This window comes from Geotrypetes seraphini, chromosome 14 (assembly GCF_902459505.1).
Source record: "Geotrypetes seraphini chromosome 14, aGeoSer1.1, whole genome shotgun sequence".
Classification (NCBI taxonomy): domain Eukaryota; kingdom Metazoa; phylum Chordata; class Amphibia; order Gymnophiona; family Dermophiidae; genus Geotrypetes; species Geotrypetes seraphini.
The window spans coordinates 22,260,706-22,283,032 of NC_047097.1; the positions used below are offsets into that span (position 1 = coordinate 22,260,706).

The 22,327-nt window shown below is 40.5% G+C and overlaps 1 protein-coding gene across 10 annotated transcripts in view; it reads left to right on the forward strand.

Moving 5' to 3' along the window:
- FAM227B (family with sequence similarity 227 member B) overlaps positions 1 to 22,327 on the forward strand; it is a 413,569-nt gene that overhangs the window by 42,342 nt on the left and 348,900 nt on the right. For 8 of the 10 annotated variants that reach the window (XM_033920259.1, XM_033920257.1, XM_033920254.1 and 5 more), the window contains exons 2-4: positions 4,716 to 4,769; positions 14,011 to 14,212; positions 18,321 to 18,385. In XM_033920259.1, coding sequence (XP_033776150.1) covers positions 4,719 to 4,769; positions 14,011 to 14,212; positions 18,321 to 18,385 — 318 coding nt within the window. In that variant the 5' untranslated portion in view covers positions 4,716 to 4,718. The remainder of the gene's footprint in view (positions 1 to 4,715; positions 4,770 to 14,010; positions 14,213 to 18,320; positions 18,386 to 22,327) is intronic. The other 2 variants (XM_033920260.1, XM_033920261.1) reach the window with 2 other exon arrangements.

Here is a 22,327-nt window from a genome sequence, read left to right on the forward strand (position 1 = left end):
CAAGTCTGCTGTCTCCCAACAATACCCCCCCAATTTGTAGTTGAACAACGGGTTCTTTTTCCCTATATGCATGACCTTGCATTTGTCCACGTTAAAGCGCATTTGCCATTTGTTTGCCCAGTCTTCCAGCTTGTCCAGGTCCCTTTGTAGGTCCTCACACTCCTCCCTGGTCTTAACTCTGCCGCACAGTTTGGTATCGTCTGCAAATTTTATAACCTCGCACTTTGCCTCCTTTTCCAGGTCATTGATAAATATGTTAAAGAGTAACGGCCCCAGCACCGACCCCTGTGGCACACCGCTTGTGACTTCCCGCCAGAGTTCTCTGCTTAAATCTCTCTCAATTTAAGATTGCTGTAAAGACCTATTTCTTCCACTAATCATTTGGGGGGATTACTTTTAATTTTGGGGAAAAAAGTAAAAAGACTGGTTGTACCTCTTCTCTCAGTCTTTTGCTCTGCTCTTTTCCTTTTATTTTACCCTATTATTTTAAGTTGCAAATTGCTTTGTTGATTGTGAATGTCAGCATAGCAAGTTCAAAATATAAAGCAATGAAACATCTTAATAAGTAGCCAGGGAGGCAAGTGCACTTGAGATATAAAGACAGAATATGATGGGTAGGACAAAGTCATTGGGATAAATACATGGGTGGTTAAACTGAAAGGCAGATTATATGTGTATAAGATATGAGGAACTAGTCTAAATTACAGGGTGCAGCAAGCTAGTCCAGATACAGAGTGAGTAGATTGTTGCCACATTTATTAAAGGCTTGGAAAAATAGCTAGGCTTTTAACCTGATTCCTGAAGTAGAGGTACTCTTCAGTTTCGCATAGCTCCTCTGGGGATGAGTTCCAGAATGTGGGGGTAGTCCTGAAAAGGCTCGCTGGCAAATATCATATTATACAATTTCTTTTGGTGTGGCTACCGATAATGATGCTCCTTGTTTGGACCTGGGAGGTCTCAAAAGTGCGTAGAGGGCTAACTTATTCTTTAGGTACTGTGGCCCAGTTTTTGCAGAAAGGGTATAATGTAGTTAAATCACATACAGCCCTGTATCAGTTGTGCGGCAGCATTCTGAATTAGTTTGAGCTGGTGCAAACTCCTTTATATTTGATAAATGGTACAGGGCATTACAGAAGCCCAGTTGTGATATTATCACAGCATGGATCATTGTGGTCAGACTCATTTTTGCAATATATGGAATGAGATTCCATAGTTGCCACAGGTGAAGTAGGAAACAGTTTATAAAGGTTGTTTAAATTTGTGGGTGCCTAACCCTCAAAAGGGATATGTGTATTAAGGTATGCTAAGTAGTTAGAATGGATTTTAGTGTCTGGTATAAATCCGGTGCTAACTGTTTAGCGTGGGGTAGGAGTGTACACTAACTGGCAAATGTGCAGGTAACACAGGTTCACTTAACAGTCCCTCATCAGGCCTTCAGCTTGGTGGGAAAAATGGCCCAAATCTGGAATGACTTGAGATAATTTATTACTATAAAATAGTTCAAGTAAAAACTCCAAATGGAAAAAAAACTGACAATCAATGATTGGCATTAATAAGCAACAATTTGGATTTGCACACACATCTTGCTATCTGATATTCTATAAAGATGCATACATGTGCACATCTTTTAGTGTGTAGCTGAAAAGGGGATATGGACAAGGAAGGGGCATGGGCGGGTCAGGGACGTTCACAAAAGAGTTGTGAAATATTATAGGATTCGGGAGATCTGCTCCTAATTTATATGTGAGGATTTACACCAGATTTCACTTAGCATAGGGTGCGGACCCTGTCACTAATGTTCTGTTCTATAAATGGTGTTCAGCTTGAAGTGTCATTTATAGAATAATACTTGGTGCTCAAATTCAGGCACAATTTACAGAATGTAGTTCAAGGCATGTTGATTTTGGCTTTTAATCCACATTAAGTGTAAAAACCTAATGAACTTATGTAAACATGCTTCAAGGTTAGGAGTATAAACACTCTGAATATTGACCTCTATCGGTAGTAAGATGAGGAAAATTCTGTATAGAAAACTGTGTACCTTGTCTTTGTAATTTGTCTAGAAAATCTTTAAACAGAGGGTAGGATTAAATGGCTATTTTTCTCAATGGAGTAGGGTAAATAGTGGAGCGCCACAGGGATCTGTGCTATTATTTATAAATGATCTGAAAATTGGAATGATGAGTGAGGTGATTAAATTTGCAGATGACACTAAACTGTTCAAAGTTGTTAAGGCGCATGCAGATTGTCACAAATTGCAGGCAGAGCTTAGGAAATTGGAAGACTGGGTGTTCAAATGGCAGATGAAATTTAATATGGACAAATGCAAAGTGATACACATTAAGAAGATTAACCCAAATCATAGTTACCAAATGCTAGGGTCCACCTTGGAGGATAGCACCCAAGAAAAAGATCTGGATGTCATTGTGGACAATACAATTAAAACCTCCACCCAATATGCGGTGGCAGCCAAAAAAGCAAACAAGATGCTAGGAATTATTTAAAAAGGGATAGTTAACAAGACTACCCCCCCCCCCCTTTATGAAGCTGTGTTTAGGCTTTTTTATTACCAACCGTGGCTGTATTAGTTCCAATGTTCATAGAATTCCTAGGAGTGTCGGAGATAATACCATCATGGCCAGCAATAAAAAAGCCTAACGTCTTCATAAAATGGGGCCTAAGAATGTTATAATCCCCTCTGTCGCTCCATGGTGCAACCTCACCTTGAGTATTGCATTCAATTCTGGTCGCCTTATCTCAAGAAAGATATAGCAGACCTAGAAAAGGTTAAAAAAAAAGAGCAACCAAGACGATAAAAGGGATGAAATTCCTCTCGTATGAGGAAAGACTAAAGAGGTTAAGGCTCTTCAGCTTGAAAAAGAGACAGCTGAGGGAAGATATGATTGAAGTCTACAATATCATGAGAGGTGTAGAATGGGTACAAGTGGATTGATTTTTTTTTTTACTCCATTAAAAATTACAAAGACTAGGGGACACTCAAAGTTATAGGGAGATACTTTTAAAACCAATAGGAGGAAATATTTTTTCACTCAGAGAGTACTGTAGTTAAGCTCTGGAACGCGTTAAGCTCTGGTCTAACCTAGTATGGCTATTCTTTTGTACTGAACAATATTAGTTTAAGCATTGTGAAAAGAAATGAGGTTTTAATGAATCCTATTAGGGCAAACAATTAGTAATACAACAATCCAAATCCCTGTTATGTTGAAAAAAGTTACAAAAGTTCAAACATGTAGCTTTTGCAGACAGTTCATGGACCTATGACATGGAAAATCAGCCTTTCTCAACCTTTTGGATCTGTAACTTTAGTCACTTTTTCACAGAGAAAGTCACTTATTTTGGAGCAAAGTAGCATAAAAAGAAATGGGAGAAAACAAGGTTCATAAGTGCTTTTAGAAAACATTTTTTTTACTTATAAAATTATAAGCTTATCAAATGTGCTGTGAAGCAAGATTATCAGGGAAAGAGCACTGGCATACATCAACAAAAATAAGTTAGATGGAATCAAGACAATAGCATTCCAGAGAGCAGAGGCTTAACAAACTTGGCTTTTTCAAAGTTATACTGTTCTGCCAACCCTCATTCTTCTTCAGCTTAATGCAGAAAGTCAGAATTTAAATTGCAGGGGCAAGATTGATGACTCAGTGACAAATGATATGCATTGCTATGCAGAATTATTGAATTTGATTCTTAAGTCTGGTATTCTGCTTCCTGGAACAGCTGGGGATACTGCAGAAACAGCATTCACAGCCTTTGAGTGAATGCAACAGCAACACTCAGCAGCTAGATTTTGAATCCATGACTTAAGGTTTCTGGAAGGAGCCTTGATGCTCAGAAGTAACATAAGAACATAAGCAATGCCTCCGCTGGGTCAGACCTGAGGTCCATCGTGCCCAGCAGTCCGCTCACGCAGCGGCCCAACAGGTCCAGGACCTGTGCAGTAATCCTCTATCTATATCCCTCTATCCCCTTTTCCAGCAGGAAATTGTCCAATCCTTTCTTGAACCCCAGTACCGTACTCTGCCCTATTACGCCCTCTGGAAGCACATTCCAGGTGTCCACCACACGTTAGGTAAAGAAGAACTTCCTAGCATTCATTTTTAATCTGTCCCCTTTCAACTTTTCTGAATGCCCTCTTGTTCTTTTATTTTTCGAAAGTTTGAAGAATCTGTCCTTCTCTAAGTAGAAAAAGATGGCTCACTGCAATAATTGTAGAGATGAGAGGGGAGAATGGCTCATGGTATAGGATGCCAGTTTCAGGTCTGATTAAGCTGGAAGTCCAAGAAGAACTTGAGGAAAACTGTATACAAATAAAATCATACTTTAAAGTGTGTTCAAACACTAGAAATTAAAAAACATATGTATTTGCTTATTTATAAAATTTCTATTCCATCCTCCCAAATTAAAAAATACCACCTAGGATGTCTTACAAAACAAATGAACCAATTCTGTTCAATATGTTTGTGAGTGACATTGCTGAAAGGTTAGAAGGTAAGGTTAGCGGATGATACCAAGATTTGAAACAGAGTGGACACCCCAGAGGGAGTGGAAAATATGCAAAAACATCTGCAAAAGTTAGAAGAATGGTCTAATGTCTGGCAACTAAAATTCAATGTGAAGAAGTGCAGAATGATGCATCTGGCTCATTGTAAATTCTTTGATGCTAATTTAATCATTTTGTATTTAAATGTTTGTAGAAAATGCTACAGCCTCCTGCTACCTTTGAAGAGTTTTTGAAGACTCAGAATTTGGTAAGTTCCAGAATACAATCTTGTTCTTAGTTACCATTGGATCAGAAAGATAAGTACAGTATTGTAGGCACAATAGTTTGCATATAATGTTAATGCTAATTGAAATAAGCACTTTGGAAGCTCTTTTGAATTTTCTACATAAGCTAGTAAAGATGTAACAGGGATCAAAATATCAACAGGGATCAAAATATAGATGTTTTGTCACAGGGAACCCCCTGTGAAGGCAAATGAATCCTTGCAGTGCCCCAGAACTGATGAGCAAAGTAGGGAATTGTCCCAGGAGAAAACAGTAGATAAGCCTAAAATTCCTCCTAGGGCACTGCCAAGAAAGAAAGAAAATGCCTTTGCATAACAGTACACAGAAGGAGATAAAGACTCCTCATGCCTGTTTACCTTTTTCTATGCAGCAAGTGAAAAGCAAGGTAACAGGACTACAAATCCCATCAGGCCGAGGGCAGAAAATTCCTAAAGCCGGGACTAGAACAGTTCCAGTGCCTAGCAAATCCAGAAGTGGTTTGAGCCAGCTCAACCTGAGCTCAGAATTAGCCAGAACTAAGGGCACACTTGCACTCCAGCACAGGCAGTTAGCCACTGAGAGAGAAATGGGTGTTGTTCCTAGTTGCAGGCAGCCACACAGGAGGAACCCAGCAGGGAGAGAGAAGGGAACCAGACCTTCTCTGCCAGGAAACAGAAATGCACCAGAGCCTTATACTGCAGAAGAAAGGTAGGACCTCAAGATTGGGAGGATTTTGCTGAGGACTCATTCTTAAATGAAGATGATATAGAAATGAATAAAGCTCAGAGTATGGAAGAAATAAGTGAGGATTTTTCGGAGTGGGGCTGAGGAACAGTAGAAAAAGTTTGGAGTTTATCAAAGGGAAAGGTGCAGATTCCAGACTTGCCAGGCTGTACAGTATTATTTAAAGCCTCTGGCTAAAAGAGTTGTTTTTTTTTTTTCACTTATATGGAACTTGCAGGGAAAACTGCACAGCCTAAATCCAAGCAGGACTGAGTTTTGTTTATCTGTTATGCTGTTTGGGGCAGTGCATGAAAATTGGTTATGTAAAGCACTGCTGGCCACAGGACATTGGGGAACTGTTTATTCAAAATCTAGTGGGATCTTGGTTGGGATTTTTGTACACCAAAATCTACAGGGTGGGTACAGATCCCAACACCTCTGGGGGTATTTTGGTTAACAAAACCCCAAGGTAAACTTTTCCTCAGTGAATGGACTTAGCAGAAATCATAGCAGAATCTGTCTGAACAAGCCAGATATCAAACAGTGGCTGGGCCGGGAAAGACCTACCCAGTGTGGTGTAGGTCTGAGAGCCTCTGAAAGGTCTCTTAAAAGGCTGAAATAGAAGCCAGTGGATGGCAACAAGCCAACCAAAGGAAACAAATGGATTTATTTTTTTGTTTGTTTTGTATTTTGTGCAAGGACTATTGTTTGCTTGTATTTTTGGAACTCATTTTGAATTGCTACTAACTTGAGCTACATTCACTAAGTCTGGTGTGAAATAAAGATTTGTTTTGTGGCACACAGGTGTTTTGCATTATTTTTGAACTTTATTGCAGTCCTTCCCAGCTACCCATACCTCGCTTTCGCTCGGTCGAGGTCTGTGTGACTTAGGGTATTGGCCCCTGGACATATCCAATCGGCCACGCCCGGCCACATTTAGCCTAGAAAAATCAATGTTAGGGGGTGTACATGCAAAATAATTTTGTTTAATGTCATTTCTTTTATATTGAGACTTGGGAGTTCTGATCAACAAGTCAATGAAGCCATCCACGCAATGTGCGATGGCAGCGAAAAGGGCGAACAGAATGCTAGGAATGATAAAGAAGGAGATCATGAACAGATCGGTGAAGGTTATCATGCCGCTGTACTGGGCCGTGGTGCGCCCTCACCTGGAGTTCTGCGTCCAGCACTGGTCACCATACATGAAGAAAGACATGGTACTACTTGAAAGGGTCCAGAAAAGAGTGACTAAGATGGTTAAGGGACTGGAGGATTTGCCGTACAGTGAAAGATTAGAGAAACTGGGCCTTTTTTCCCTCGAACAGAGGAGATTGAGAGGGGACATGATCGAAACATTCAAGGTACTGAAGGGGATAGACTTAGTAGATAAGGACAGGTTGTTCACTCTCTCCAAGGTAGGGAGAACGAGAGGGCACTCTCTAAAATTGAAAGGGGATAGATTCCGTACGAACATAAGGAAGTTCTTCTTCACCCAGAGAGTGGTAGAAACCTGGAACACTCTTCTGGAGTCTGTCATAGGGAAAACGCCCTCCAAGGATTCATGACAAAGTTAGACAAGTTCCTGCTGAACCAGAACGTACGCAGATAGGGCTAGTCTCAGTTAGGGCACTGGTCTTTGATCAGAGGGCCGCCGCGTGAGCGGACTGCTGGGCACGATGGACCACCGGTCTGACCCAGCAGCGGCAATTCTTATGTTCTTATTGTTCCAGTGTTCATATTTTTTGAATCATTTATGTTGTTTCCATTAAAGGAAATATGAGAAACAATGCATCTTGTTTTAGAGAATAATACTGGGGTTTTCCATTCCATTTTTATGAAATTTGCAAGAAGGCAGTCAGCAGCAGGAGCATTGGAATTAATATCCTTAGTCATTGATAGAGAAGCAGGGTGTCAGGAGCAGTTGTATACTAGAGAATGACACGGTGGTTGCTAGCTGTGGGTAACCCACTGAAACGGGGTGAGAAAAACTAGTGGTCGCTGTGGGGATGGGAAAGGCCATTCACCGCCCCGTGGAGCAGTGAATGGTCTTGTCTCCGCAGTGAAGCCATCACGGATCGCGCGGTCCAGCATCCCCACCCAGTCGCCGCATCCCACGTCCTGCCATCTCCCTCCCTCCACCTCACCTTAGGTCACTGCCGAGTGACCTTAGGTCACTGACTTTAATTCTTCTCCCAGCCGCACGTGGCTGCTTGAATTGTTGAATCTCCTCGTCTGACGCAACTGGAAACAGGACGTTGGGTCAGAGGAGAAGATTCAACAGCTCAAGCAGCCGCACGCATGGCTTATCGAAAGCGTGCAGCTGGGAGAAGAATTAAAGTTGGACTCAGCAGGCACCTAAGGTGAGGTGGAGAGAGGAAGATGGCAGGACGCGGCGATTGGGCGGGAGGGGGCTTCTGGACCGCACAATCCATGATCGCGCATGTTCCCTCACACTAGGAAGGAGGAAGTGGATAGTCACGAGGACGGGGCGGGCAAAGTGGTCACGGGGACGGGGCGGGGACAGTGGTCATGGTAACGGGACGGTGGCAGGGATTGTGGTCGCAGGGACGGGGACAAATTTTTTCCCTGTGTCATTCTCTATTGTATATATCCTGCGGTATTTTTGTAGGTCTTTCTAAAATGTATCAAAATCTCCAAAAGCTGTTTGCTCCATAAATTGTACTGCTCTGGCCTGTAAATATTGGAAGGAACAATAACATGGGCCACCTGTAGTAGTAAATGGTCATCAGTGAAATAATTTCCCCAATGTTCTGTGTGACCACTTTGAAGACCCCCAGGATAGTCATATTCTATAATGACTTGTTGCTGTCACAGGGGTGGAGTTCTTGACTTCAACTTCACTGAAGAAAGGATTGGAGGGGGGGGGGGGGGCAGTTCAGGTTAGGAGGCTGACTTTTCCGTTTATGTGGCTTTTCAGCTGCTTGGGGTCCCCAGAATGCTAGTCTTCTCTGTATGCAACAGTGCTTATTGTGCTTTTGCAAAGGCTGATTCTGTTCAATATTTTTAATGAAGGATTAGAAGGAAATCACAGTTACCAGATGCTAGGATACACCTAAGAAAAGGATCTGGGTATCATTGTAGACAATACAATGAAACCTTCTACCCAATGTGTGGTGGTGGCCAAAAAGCAAAGATGCTAGGAATTATTAAAAAAGGGATGGCTAACAAGACTAAGAATGTTATAATGCCTCTGTATTGCTCCTTGGTGCAACTTCATTTAGAGTATTACGTTCAGTTCTGGTCTCCTTATCTCAAGAAAGATATAACAGCCCTAGAAATGGTTCAAAGAAAAGCAACCAAGATGATAAAGGGGATGGAACTCCTCTCGTATGAAGAAAGACTAAAACAGTTACGGCTCTTCAGCTTGGAAAAGAGACGGCTGAGGGGAGCTATGATTGAAGTCTACAAAATCCTGAGTGGAGTAGAACAGGTACAAGTGGATCGATTTTTCACGCCATCAAAAATTACAAAGACTAGGGGACACTCGATGAAGTTACAGGGAAATACTTTTAAACCCAACAGAAGGAAATATTTTTTTCATTCAAAGAATAGTTAAGCTCTGGAATGTATTGCTGGAGGTTGTGGTAAGTGTAGAATAGCATAGCTGGTTTTAAGAAAAGTTTGGACAATTTCCTGGTGGAAAAGTCCATAGTCTGTTATTGAGAAAGACATGGGGGAAGCCACTGCTTGCCCTGGATCAGTAGCTTGGGATGTTGCTACTCTTTGGGTTTTGGCCAGGAACTAGTGACCTGGATTGGCTACCATGAAAAAGAAGCTACTGGACCTGCATTTATGTGTCTCTTGTGTACGTGAATGTATAGAATACTAGCACATATTATATGTGCGTAAATATACACTTACATATAAAAGTGCTAGCAGAGCGCCTAAACTCTATTATGTAATGGCATGTATAACTTCTTTTTCATAAATATAAGGGGGTGTACCCATAGCTGGGGCATGGGGGAGCTTCCAGTTACACAGAATATTGGGCTCCTTTTACTAAACTGCGGTGGAGCTTTTTACCATGGGCCGGCTAGGTAAATGCTCCGACCCTCATTCAATTCCTATGAATGTCGGAGCATTTACCTCCCTGATCCACAGTAAAAGCTCTACCACAGCTTAGTAAAAGCCATCAATTGTAAGGCACATGTATTCCTGCCACATTTAGGAACCCACAGTAAAAAGCTCTACCACAGCTTAGTAAAAGCCATCAATTGTAAGGCACATGTATTCTTGCCACATTTAGGAACCCACAGTTGCACCATACCTATGGCTGATGTTATTCTTACTGTGTTTTTCTTAGGTTAGGACTATTTTAACTTCTTTTGAGGATGATTTCACTTTCTTGTTTCCAGTGGTGTGCCTTTTTTTGGTGTTTTATTTTGATTTTTCTGTAAACCACCTTGACTTCCTAAGCTCTGGCAGTAAAGTAAATATTTATAATAAGTGATAAATGATAGCAAGATTACTCAAAGTTTTGATGTTGCTTTCTATTATTTCATTTTCTTTAGCTCTCAGTTTCACTGTTTTGGAAGTGTGTATTGCAAATTTTGTATTATTGTCTGTCATTATTCCTCCCCTAGCATACAATTGCTTGTAAAAACTTTCATTTCCTGCTCATATACACCGGCCGTTTGAAAAGTTTGTTAAATTTCCATGAGATGGCACAACAGTCCATTAAGTGGCATTATTGCTGGCTAGCTTAATTCTTCAAATCATCTGTGACAAAATTTCAGCCAAATGTGACACATAGTTAACGTTTAACAAACATTTGAATTGACCACATTCAAATTTATCACAGAAATGGGGGGGGGGGGGTTCGTGCAGTGATAAAATATTTTTATTTGAAGAAATGGATGGCCACGCAGACCAAAGCCGAGTTGGATGAAGTTCATGGGGACTCTCCACCAGTGTTGAAGACTATTTCTGGATAAATGAGTTTAAATGTGGTCATACAAGCACCAAAGATGGAGTGCACTCTGGCCGCTTCCATATCTGGATGGATATGACTGAAAAAAATCCATTATATCATTATGGAAGACCACTGAGTGAAAGTGTGTGAGATTGATGAGAACAAGTGCACAATATCCTGCATGAAAAATTGCATCTGAAAAAGCTGTATGTACAATGGATACCGCAATTGTTGAATGTCTACCAGAAATGCACGTGAAAGGACATTTCAGTGCAGTGTTTAACAATGTTTAGTTGCAATCTGCAGGAATTTTGTCGATTTGTGACCGTGGACGAAACTTGGTTCCACCACTATACATCCGAGTCAAAGCAGTGAACAATGACTGGTGAAAGGGCGTTAAAGAAAGTGAAAACTGTTTTGTCAGCTGAGAAGTCGATGGCCACTGTTTTTTGGGATTCCCAAGAAATAATCTTGATCGACTACCGTATATACACTGAGATTTTGGGGCCTATAAAATGGCCCAAAAATTGAGGTCTCGGTTTATATTTGAGTCTATGCATGAGTACTTCTGTAACCGGTTAAAAAAATATAAAAATTTAAACCTACCTGGGGGTCTGGCTATGGGTAATGGGGTTGCGGGGCAGGCCCAACATGGATAGGTGGCTGATTCTTCCCAGGGGCAGCCGCGGCAGTCATCCTTGTTGTTTGCCAAGAGGAGGGGGAGTGAGGAGACAGCGGCGCATCCTGATTGCAATCAGCCTTGCTTTCAGTCCTAGTCCCCTAAACCTGCTGACAATAATGAAGGCAGAAGCCACAGCGGCCTCCCCTCTTGCCAAGTCACTATACGTTCTGCTGTTCTCGATTCTGCCCTCCTCTGAAGTTATCCTGTTTTTGAGGGGCAGGATCGAGACCAGCAGAGCCTATAGCCAGAGGGAAGGCCCCACCGGCTTCTAGCTTCATTTTTGCCAGCCGTTTCAGCAGGACTGGGACCAAAAGCAGGGCTGATTGCAATCAGGATGTGCCGCTGACTCTTCAATTCCCCCTCTTCCTGGTAGCCACAAACAGCATGTATGACCGCCTCGGCTGCTGCTGGAAGGAATCAGCTACCTGCCTCGCCTATCGGGCCTGCCACTGCCCCATGACTCCATTCCCCACAGCCAGACCCCTGATAGGTAGTGCTGAAAGAGGCAAAAGTTAAAAGGTGATGGGGAGAGTTGTGGATGGAGATGGAGAGAGAAATGAGATGTTTGTTTGTTTATTTATCCCCTGCCCTTATCCAGGGCAAGTTACATACTTACATACAAAATATAAAATAACATATAACATACAAGTCACATCAACGACAGGCATCATTATAACCATAAAACAATCCAAACCATAAAATACATCAGTGACCTGCACTCAACAGTCTCCACTCTTCCTCAATTAACCAATTTCAGACCCTGTATTTCATCTGACAGAACAGGTGTCTTTTGAGTAATTTCTTAAAATTCTGTATATTCTGTTGTTGATGTTGGAGGATAGAGGGGAGAGGATATGCTGGATGGAGGGCACAAGAGAGGAGATGCTGGTTAGAAGAGTGAAATTAGAGGGGGGAATAGAGAGAAAGAGAAGATGCTGGAAGGGGGGGGGGGGGGAGAGTTAAAGAAAAACTGGCGAATAATAGGATGAAGGAGATGGAAAGCTGTAAGTAGAAACAGAGATGCAGAAAAATAAATGGAGGAAAACTGAAATAAAAAGGTTAAAGTCAGAGATGGATGTAGGAAAGGAAGTGAAGAAGACAGGAAGAAGAGAAAAGGCAGATAAACTGAAGAGCCTGAAAAGAAAATTAAGAAAAGATGAAAAAACCCCAAACAAACCGGAAACTGGGATAAACATGAATAAAATGGCCTGAACAAAGGTAGAAAACAAGAATTTTTTTTTAATTTTATGAACAGAAAATGCAGTTTTACAGTAAATTTACACTGCTTTCTTTTTTTTAAATCATTTTAATTAAATTTTTCGGGTATATAAATACAAGCAATACAACAACAAATACACTGCTATCTTTTTATTTTCCAAAGTGTAGAGTGCTGTTTCTCTCTGGTGTTGAACTGCTTACAACGTTTAAGTTTGATTTTTGTCTACATTTATTAAGTTTGTGATTGCTTGTAGTTGCATTTTCCTATGTAGGGGCTTTGTGGTGAATATATTAGCTTTGGGATATATGAATCACAGATATTTTTATTATATTTAGTGACTTACAAGGATTCTGATGGGGGGGTTGGGCAGTCTTTATAGATTAGCTTACCATGATAATCCAAATTTCTAACCTCTATTTATATTCGAGTCAAACTCCCCCCCCCCCTTGGGGGGGTAAAGGATACCTTGGTTTATTTATTATTTTATTTATTTATTTATTTAAGCATTTATATACCACTTACAGTCTAAATGGTTTACATTCAGGTACTCAAGCATTTTTCCCTGGGTACAATTCTGGAGGCCGCACCTTCAAAAAGATATAAAAAGGATGGAGTCGGTCCAGAGGAAGGCTGCTTAAATGGTGTGTGGTATTTGTGATAAGGCGTATGGAGACAGACTTAAAGATCTCAATCTGTATACTTTGGAGGAAAGGTGGGAGAGGGGAGATATGATAGAGACGTTTAAATACTTACGTGATGTAAATGCGCATGAGTCAAGTCTCTTTCATTTGAAAGGAAGCTCTGGAATGAGAGCGCATAGGATGATGTTAAGAGGTGATAGGCTCCGGAGTAATCTAAGGAAATACTTTTTTCAAAAAGGGTGGTAGATGTGTGGAACAGTCTCCCGGAAAAGGCGGTAAAGACTAAGGGCCTGTTTTACAAAGCCGTGCGGCAACACCTCCGAAGCCCTTTAAATCTCTATGGGGAATTTAGGAAACACCTAAAAACCTATCTGTTCTTGAAGTATTTAGGTAGCTGATTTGTACAATCTTATTCCACAATAACATCTCTAGAGCTGTTAGTCACTAGTTTTTAACTATGTTAATTCTACTCAATTTGTAGCATTTTTAATCATTGTAAACTGTATAGAGCTTCACGGTCCTGCGGTATATAAACTGTTATTATTGTTATGGACTTCGGGGCTGTTGCCGCGCGGCAGCTGCTAGCGCGGATTTGTAAAACAGGCCCTAAGTTGAGAAATAAAAACATTTTTTTCCAAACAAATGTGTTTTAACATGCTTTTTTTTAACTTTTCAAACAAAATAAGCAAACCAGAATAGGCTGCTTGAAAAATATTGTCTAATTATTGGTCTTTCATCCTCTGCCCTAGCCAGCTCAATCAAAAATTTGCATGGTTTCCCTCATGGCTTTAAATGGCAAAAAGAAATATTTTTATTTGTTCTGTTTCTGAATGCAAGAGACACAAAATGAAACAGCTTGTTTCTTCAATGTTTTCATGTCATTTTAAAATAACACACCTTTCTTTTTTCAGTAAAGAAGATTTAACAAAAAAAAAAAAATAATTCAAAGCATAGATTATTTTAAAAAGATTTTGAATGGTGTATTTATTAGTGGTAATAACTTTTTTTTTCTTTATAATTATTATAGGGAGAATGGCCAGATAACCCTCTCATGGATGATACTATATCTTTGTTGCTGAAGTTAGGCCACGATTATACATCTGAGGCACTTAATGAGTATTTTTATAAAAATGCTCCATTAAAACAGGAGATCATCACAGATCTAGAGATGAAAATAAATGAAAATGTATCCTTACTGGAAAAATATTTTCTGCAGACCCTTAACCCAGGTGACCATAATCAGTTATTATTTGTTTCAATATGTTATTATTGATGTATTATTTCATATCACTTTTCTTTTTTGAGTAGCTATTATGATGGTAATTTTATAATTGTTCACACTGGAAGTTACGTCAGAGAGAGAGAGAGAAAGCCAAGGCTGGCACAAGCCGCAGGTTGCAGATGTGGCTTGTTGCTGGACCATCCGTTGCTAGAAAATCGATGGTGTATCTGTAATTGCAAAGTGGGTGTTTTACTGTGTATGCTTAGTAGCTAATTTAAAAGGGAAGATGTTTGGTAAATGTTCAGCACATAGGTTTTGGGTCTGAGCACTTATCAATATAATTTATGTATTTTTAATTGTTTATGTGAGGAAAGCGGCTATGAGATCAAGTACTGAGTGAGTATCAGTTGTGCTCCAGGATTTATTAAGAAGTGGTAAATATTCTGACTATGATAATAATAATAATAATTTTATTTTTTATATACCGCCTAACCAGGAATGGTTCTAGGTGGTTCACAACAAATGAAAACTGATCATACAGCGAAGAATACAATTTAAAATGGAAATACATCAGATAATAAAACATAAGAAATGCATACAATTTTAAAAAGAGGACAGAATACCATTAGGATACAAATTTATCAAATAATTGGGTCTTCAATAATTTTCTAAAATCAAGATAGGAAGAAGCTCCTAGCATAATTTTTCCAAACCAACCAGCATGGGCTTTTTATACCCAGATATTCAGTGCTAGGCCATAAATGGAGAATACTGCTGAATATTCAGGTGTAATGTGGCCTCTGACACTTATCCTCTTTTCTGTCTTTTCTAACTTTATCTGTATAGTTACCCAATTAGCAGACTGAATACTATACTATACTATACAGGTCTTGTATCCCACAATTTTTCAACAAGGATTCAGTGCAGCTAATAAAAAAAAGACTTAGGGCAAGATTCTCAAAACATTAACGCTGTCGCTAAACTGTTTTCCAGCGGTTTAGCTTGCACGCATTTTAGCGGTGGATTATCAAAACAGATTATTCTGTCTTTAGTGAGGTTTCTAGTAGCCTCCGACAATGGCATGCAACTGTGCTCTTTGACATTGAAATGAGCTCTCCGGTGGATTCTTAAAAGTTGCCGAGGCATTTTCAAAGAGTGGCGTCGGCTTTTGGCGACAAAAAGCAGTGACTGGTCTGGGGGTGCTGTTACAATGCCAGCACTTATGTTTTGACTATGGCTAATGGGGAAAAAAATGTGCATCTGTATATTTTTAGTAGAGGGTAGTAAAATCACGCTTCTTTTGAGTTTTTAGTAGAGACAGGCATGTTTCATGCGCACTTGTTAAAAGCCAACATTTCTTCTTGAGCGCGTGCATGATACCCTTGTCTTGTATGTTTCTGGCTGTGGGTCTTGATTAAATTTTACATTAAAGACAAATTACAAGATTTACCCTGAATTATAGTAGTTTTGGGGAGAGATAGGCATGCTTCATACGTGCTTGTTAAAAGCCAATGTTGCTTCTCCCCTCCTCTCGTCCAATAGTGCAGCAGGAGAGTGTTGGGGATTTTTTGTTTGTTTTTTACGGTGTTTTTCTGTGCATGTGCCCATCAGCTATGGGCACATGCAAATGTAGGAAATCTTCGCTGTTATCCGCCGATCTTATTTGCATGCGCGATTTTTTAAAGAATGTTTTGGGTTTATAGATTCGGTATCAAAACGGCTGCGGTAGCAGACCGTCGCTTTTTAATGCGGGTTTTTGAAAATCCTGGCCTTAGTACAGTGTTTAACAGTAGGAACAGTTATTCTTGTATAATCGTGCTTTATTCCAGGACCAGTGAGTTATTTCCAGTGACTTTGTAGGAAGCTTCAAACTTCAGAGGCTTAAACCCCTCCCCCTCTTACTTCATCACTGTCCCTGTGAACATCAGTCTTTCTTCATACAAGCCAGGCTATAGGAGCTTGTCTTTTCTGCTTGTTTTATTTTGTGTAATTTCAATCTTTGCATTCACGTTTTTTGCCCTTGTGCTGCAGAGGTTCTCTGCAAGGACAACTCCGGCTGCGGGAGATTGCAAACCTTTACCAGTAAGCCCTCTGGACAGCCTGCATGTCAGACAAGGGCTCAGGGGTTGTTCCTTTGGGAGCTAGTTCACCCTAGGTTTGTCTGTTAGTGAATCAAGTGCAGGCTGCGTGGTTCTGTGGAGGTGCACCGGGGATCAGGGTCAGACTGCATTCCTCCACCAGGCGTGGTGTGTCCAAGGGTGGCGGAGATGACTGTCCGTGGACGTAGTGTAGGGTAGTGAGAAGATTCAAAGCTCAGCTTTCCAGCAAGCTGAGGCAGAGGATCTCCCTGTGAGCTGTTTCAGCTCTGTCTGCAGTGTTTTTGTCAGCACATGTTTCTGTGAGTACTAGCTGACAGCTTGAATCAGAGATTTTGGGTTGTTTCTTTTTGTTGTTTTTAGGTGGTTTCCCTGCATGCCATACCCCCACTGCACCCCTAAAATCCTAAAATTGTGTAAATAACAAAGTTTTCAGTCTTCCGAAACAACTGAAAAGAACCTATCGTTCTGACAGAACAAGAAATTCCATTCCATTTCAGATCTCCATTAACCTAAAAGTTTCCCAGCTGTTTTGATTTCCTTAAAAGAAAGGAATGAGAGTTTATACTTCTGAGTACTCCTCGAATAACATGACCTTTGAACATTCAAGTGTAACGGAATCAGTGATTTGAATATTACATAGAGAAGTTTTAACACAATGCATGCATATTTAAACTGGATCCTAAAATAGATGGGAAGTCAGTGAAGTTTTCTCAACAAGGGAGAGACATGATCAAACTTTCGTTTCCCCAAAATCAATTTTGCCGCAGTATTTTGTATCAATTGAAGGCATTGTAGACTGCCCCTCTTAAGGGCCAGATAAACAGAATTGCAGTAGTCCAATTGTGCAAGTACAACAGACTTCACCAGCACTGAAAAATGTTCCTGGTGAAATAGTGTTCTGACTTTTTTCAACATACGCAAACTGATAAAGCACTTTTTTACTAGAGAATTTATCTGTTCATAGAAAGTAAGTGAAGAATCCAAAATAATACCCAGAACTCTAGTTGAAAGCTCAATATGTAACAAAACACCTGATTTCAGTGTAACATAAGTAGGAAGATTTTCTAAATTTGGACCATACCATAGTATTTTCATTTTAACAGCATTAAGTTTCATTTGGATGTACGTCGCTCACAATTGATAATGTATGTTGATGAGTTTTTTAATCTTTTTTTGTGGGGGGCAAAGGAAAACAGCTGCATCAGTCATTTAGAGAGGGGAAAGAAGGATAGTAGTTAATAATGTGTTAAAACTTATGGCAAGGACGTCTAGTTTTTGTAGAGTGGCTCACCATGATGACCCAAATTTCTAACCTCAGTTTATATTCAAGTCGCAGTGGTGTAGTGAGGGGGGTAGCCTACCCTGGGCATCCGCTTGGTGGGAGTGCCAGCTCCCGTCACCCTCTCCACTCCCTCCTCTGCCCCGCCCCCTCACTACCGTTACTTCCCTTCCCTCATACCTTTTTAACGTTCGTGGCTTGAGCAGCAACCCCAACCTGCTGCTCACGCCAGTGTTGGCTCTTCTTCTGATGTCACTTCCTGGATCCAAGGCAGGAGGGGATGAGGAAGGAGTGGATGGGGTTGGGGGGGTAGAGAAGAGGGTAGGGGAGGGGCACCACTGCCCCGGGCACCTGTCACCCTCGCTACGCCACTGTCAGGTTGATTTATATTTGAGAATATATAGTATGCAGACTGAATGTGCCAGTTGGTCTTTTTTTATAATTTTATCATATTTTATGATAATATAATTGGTATCACATTCTGTTCATAAAGGAAATAAATGTAAAGTAAAACTGCTATAAATGTAGAATTTTTATTTCTTCCAATGCACAAAGTGGCTTACAAGGCAAAATGTTTACTAGGGTAGCCTGATATTCTTGAACTTTCCCTGTTGGTGGACAGAGTGGCTTCTTAGAACTACCTGGTCATGCCGACTGGGTAGAACGGAGGAAAAAAACGAAAATGAGAAATGATATTCCTACTTTCAATTTTCATATTTGTTCAATTTTATTTTAAGTAACAGAATCTCAAATTGGAAAATCAAAAGATGCTGCATCCCGAATGAAAAAGACAGGAAAAGAGGTGAGAAATGCTACACACATTCATCTTGCTACTTGCATCTCTTTCAGCATTCATCAGGTTTTGTGAAGCTCTAAGGGCTCCTTTTACAAAGGTGCGTTAGGGACGTAATGCACGGAATAGCGCGCACTAAATTGTCACGCGCACTAGACCTTAACGCCAACATTAAGCTGGCGTTAGTTCTAGAAGCGTAGCGCGGGTTTAGCCCGCGCTAAAATCCTAAAAGGAGCCCTAAATGTATTCCATTGGCAAAGCTTGCACTAATTAAGAATTGCACTTCAACGTTTTGCTAGCATGTGTAATATTTTGTAGAGCATTGGAAATCAAGTGTATTTCTGAATCAATACATCTGGTAGACATCCAAAATGCTTTTAATTTTGTAGATGTGGCCCTGTGATTTTGAGGTGTCCTAGCATACTGGGTGGCACTATCTACATTTGAAAGTTATTAGGAATTGTGTGTGGGGTGGAGGTGGGGGAGGAGGTTCTGAGAAGCCTACATTTCTTTAACATGGATGGGGGTGGAAGTACAGTGGGCATTTTTTTATTTTTACTGTGCCATCCCCTTTAACTTGCTCTATGGAAGCATCAGCTCATGCATTAGTGATGCATTAATCTCCTGGGGGGAGATTAATGATGCCTCTTGAGATAGTAACTTTCCATGAATAATGCTGTTTGTAAGGTTTAATGCAAGTCGTGTTATGACTAATTTTATATAATAATAAGCTGTTTTTCATGCATTTTTGTGCTTTACAGCTCATTGGGGTCCTTTTACTAAAGCTGCAGCAAAAGTAGCCTTAGCGCGCCCCTTATGCAAGTCTTTCCCATATGCTAAGGCCATTTGTGCTGTACCCAGAAATTAGCTGATTTTCCTATTTCCAGAATTAATGGCCATTGTGCAATTAGCACATGTAAATAAACAATATTACTATCTCAAAAAAATATGATTAATAATAGTTCTCTGCTCAGAGTCTAAATTAGAGTTTTTTTTTATTATTGTAAATACTCTGAGCATCCAAAAAATATCTTGAATTATTTGTCAAAAGAATTTATGAGCCTCAGTCCTACTACTCCACTGCATCAAATAGCTTTACGTGGTTATTTCCTCATCGGCTCTTTCTAGATCTTATCTCATTTTACTTTATTCTTAAATCCTTTAAAAGTGCATTGTGCTATTGCTACAATTCCTTTATCGTTTTCTATAAATTGCTTAGTGCTTATTTAGTTCATTATATTTCTACCTCAATTCATAGAAGTTTTATAAATATATCAAAAACTTAGCTTATGTAGTTTAATTCATCTATCTTCATTATCTAGTTTGCTCGGTTTGGGAGGGTTGGACTTAAAATTTCGTTGAGGTGGATTGATTCTGGCGGTTGTGGGAGGACCCTTGAAACAGCAGAGGGTGAAATATGTCAAATGACACGTTTGAGCTTACCTCTCATGCTGCAGCCATTTCGGAAGCCATGAGTCTCCATGCCTGGCTCCGTGTCTCCAAACTTGATGTTAATCACCAAGATCGCCTAGCGAATGCTCCGTGTCTTGGAGATTAACTTTTTGGCCCATCCATGGACAAGGCTACACAGAAGTTGTCTGCCCATGAGACCAGATTGGACACTCTGGTCAGGCCTAAAAAGAAGCCTCCACCTCCTCGTTGTTTCAGACTGGCTCCTTCCTACTAGCGCAGGTTTGCTGCTAAGTCTGCTGCTCCTGCTCAACCTCAACCTAGAAGGCAGAAGCAACAACCTCGTCAACAACCTAGGCAACTCAAAAACCTACTCAAACTCAAAGCAACTCAAAAGCTCCTCAAAAACCTACACTGCCTTTTTGACGTGTTTCTTCAGGGTATAGCCACAGTCAGCATTTTACATTCTCTGCCTTAGCCCATCAGAAGCTGTCTCCAATTTTATATCACTCATTGGGAACTCATAACCTCAGACCTCTGAGTCTTAAACATCATTCGTCAGGGTTACATTCTCCATTTTCACACCCTGCCTCCAGATCATCTGCCAAGAGAGTCTGTTTTGGACCCTGCACAGTCCTCTCTTCTTCTTCAGGAGGTTCAATCCCTTCTTCTTCTGAATGCCATCAAGGAAGTTCCTCTTTCTCAGCAGAACCAGGGATTTTACTCCTGTTACTTCTTAGTTCCAAAGAAGACGGGAGGATTGGGACCCATTCTGGATCGCAGAGATCTCAACCAATTTCTAGTCAAGGAGAAATTCCGGATGCTCTCCCTTGCCCTGCTTTATTCACTTTTGCATCAGAATGACTGGCTATGCTCTCTGGATCTCAAGAAAGTCTACACGCATATTCCGATTCATCTGGCTTCCAGGAAATATCTCCATTTTCAAATAAATCAACATTGCTACCAGTACAAGGTCCTTCCCTTTGATCTGGCATCTTCTCCCAGAATCTTCATGAAGTGCCTGATTGTAGTGGCTGCATCTCTCAGATCGCACGGTTTCCAAGTCTTTCCTTACCTGGACGATTGCTTGATCAAGCATATTTCATCTCAGGAAGTGGTCCACGCAGCGACTCAGACCATTTCTTTTCTGCAAGTTCTAGGATTTGAAGTCAGTGTCCCCAAATCACATCTCATTCCGACATCTTCAGTCCATTGGAGCTATCCTAGACACCACTCTCATGAGGGCATTTCTTCCTCCAAATCGATTGAATGCTCTCATCAACCTTTGTCAACAGATGTTCTGTCTTCAATCCATCTCTGTGAGACATAATAATAATAATAATTTTATTCTTATATACCGCCATACCGAAAAAGTTCTAGGCGGTTCACAACAAGGTGAGCTAATACATGGGATACAGATAAAATACAAATTAGAATAATGGCCTTAAAAACAGATAAAGCCAAAAAGCATTTACAATATAATGCAGAAAATACTGGCATGGCAGGGAAAAAAGTAATACATAAAACAGATAAAATACATCAAGTTGAATATAAGGAACTTGATTGAAAAAATGAAGCAGAATGCATTAAGGTACCAGCCTATCAAAGAATTGAGTCTTTAACAATTTTCTAAAATCAAGATAGGAAGAGACCTCTAACATAATTTTTCCAAGCCCCATACATTCAATTTAGCGGCACCACTGGCAAGGCTTCATCTTCGCACTCCTCAGTGGACCCTTGCGTCACAGTGGTCTCAAGCGACAGATCGTCTCTCACAGCATATATCTGTAACATCATCTCTTCTGCAGTCGCTTCAATGGTGAATGACCCGCTCCAATCTATCCAGAGGTTTCCTTTTTCACTTGCCCCCTCATCACAAGGTACTTACGATGGATGCTTCGACTAACACTTTGGGGGCACATATGGACAACCTTCAGACCATCTGAATTACATCTCTCTCAGCCTGTCCGCCATATTATTGATGCCTCCAGAAAGCCAGCCACTCAACAATGTTACCATCAAAAGTGGACTAGGTTTTCTTCCTGGTGTCTTTTTCATCATCACAATTCAACTTCCTTACCAATGGATTTGGTGCTGGACTATCTTCTTCATCTGTCTGACTCTGGGCTCAAATCTACATCTATCAGAGTTCATCTCAGTGCTATTAAAGCTTTTCATATACCAGTTGAGGAAAAGCCTCTCACTGCTCATCCTCTGGTCTCCAGATTCATGAAAGGACTTTTTTTTTTGTCTTTTTTTAATTCAATCTTTTTTTATTGAATTTTACATAACAGACAAAGTATACAACCAATAAACAGTAAACATTGAACATTAACCTGCAGTAACCTTTCATATATGAGTGGAATACATTCATGCTACTTACTGTCATCATATAATGAACATACTTGTATCTAGGTAATAATCCAAATCATGATATAGGTAGTAAACAAACTATTACACCACCAGAAGTTTGTACCTCTGCTGCATTATATGACATTTGGGCACATGACACTGTGGTGGAGTTCAATTCTTCTGTATGGA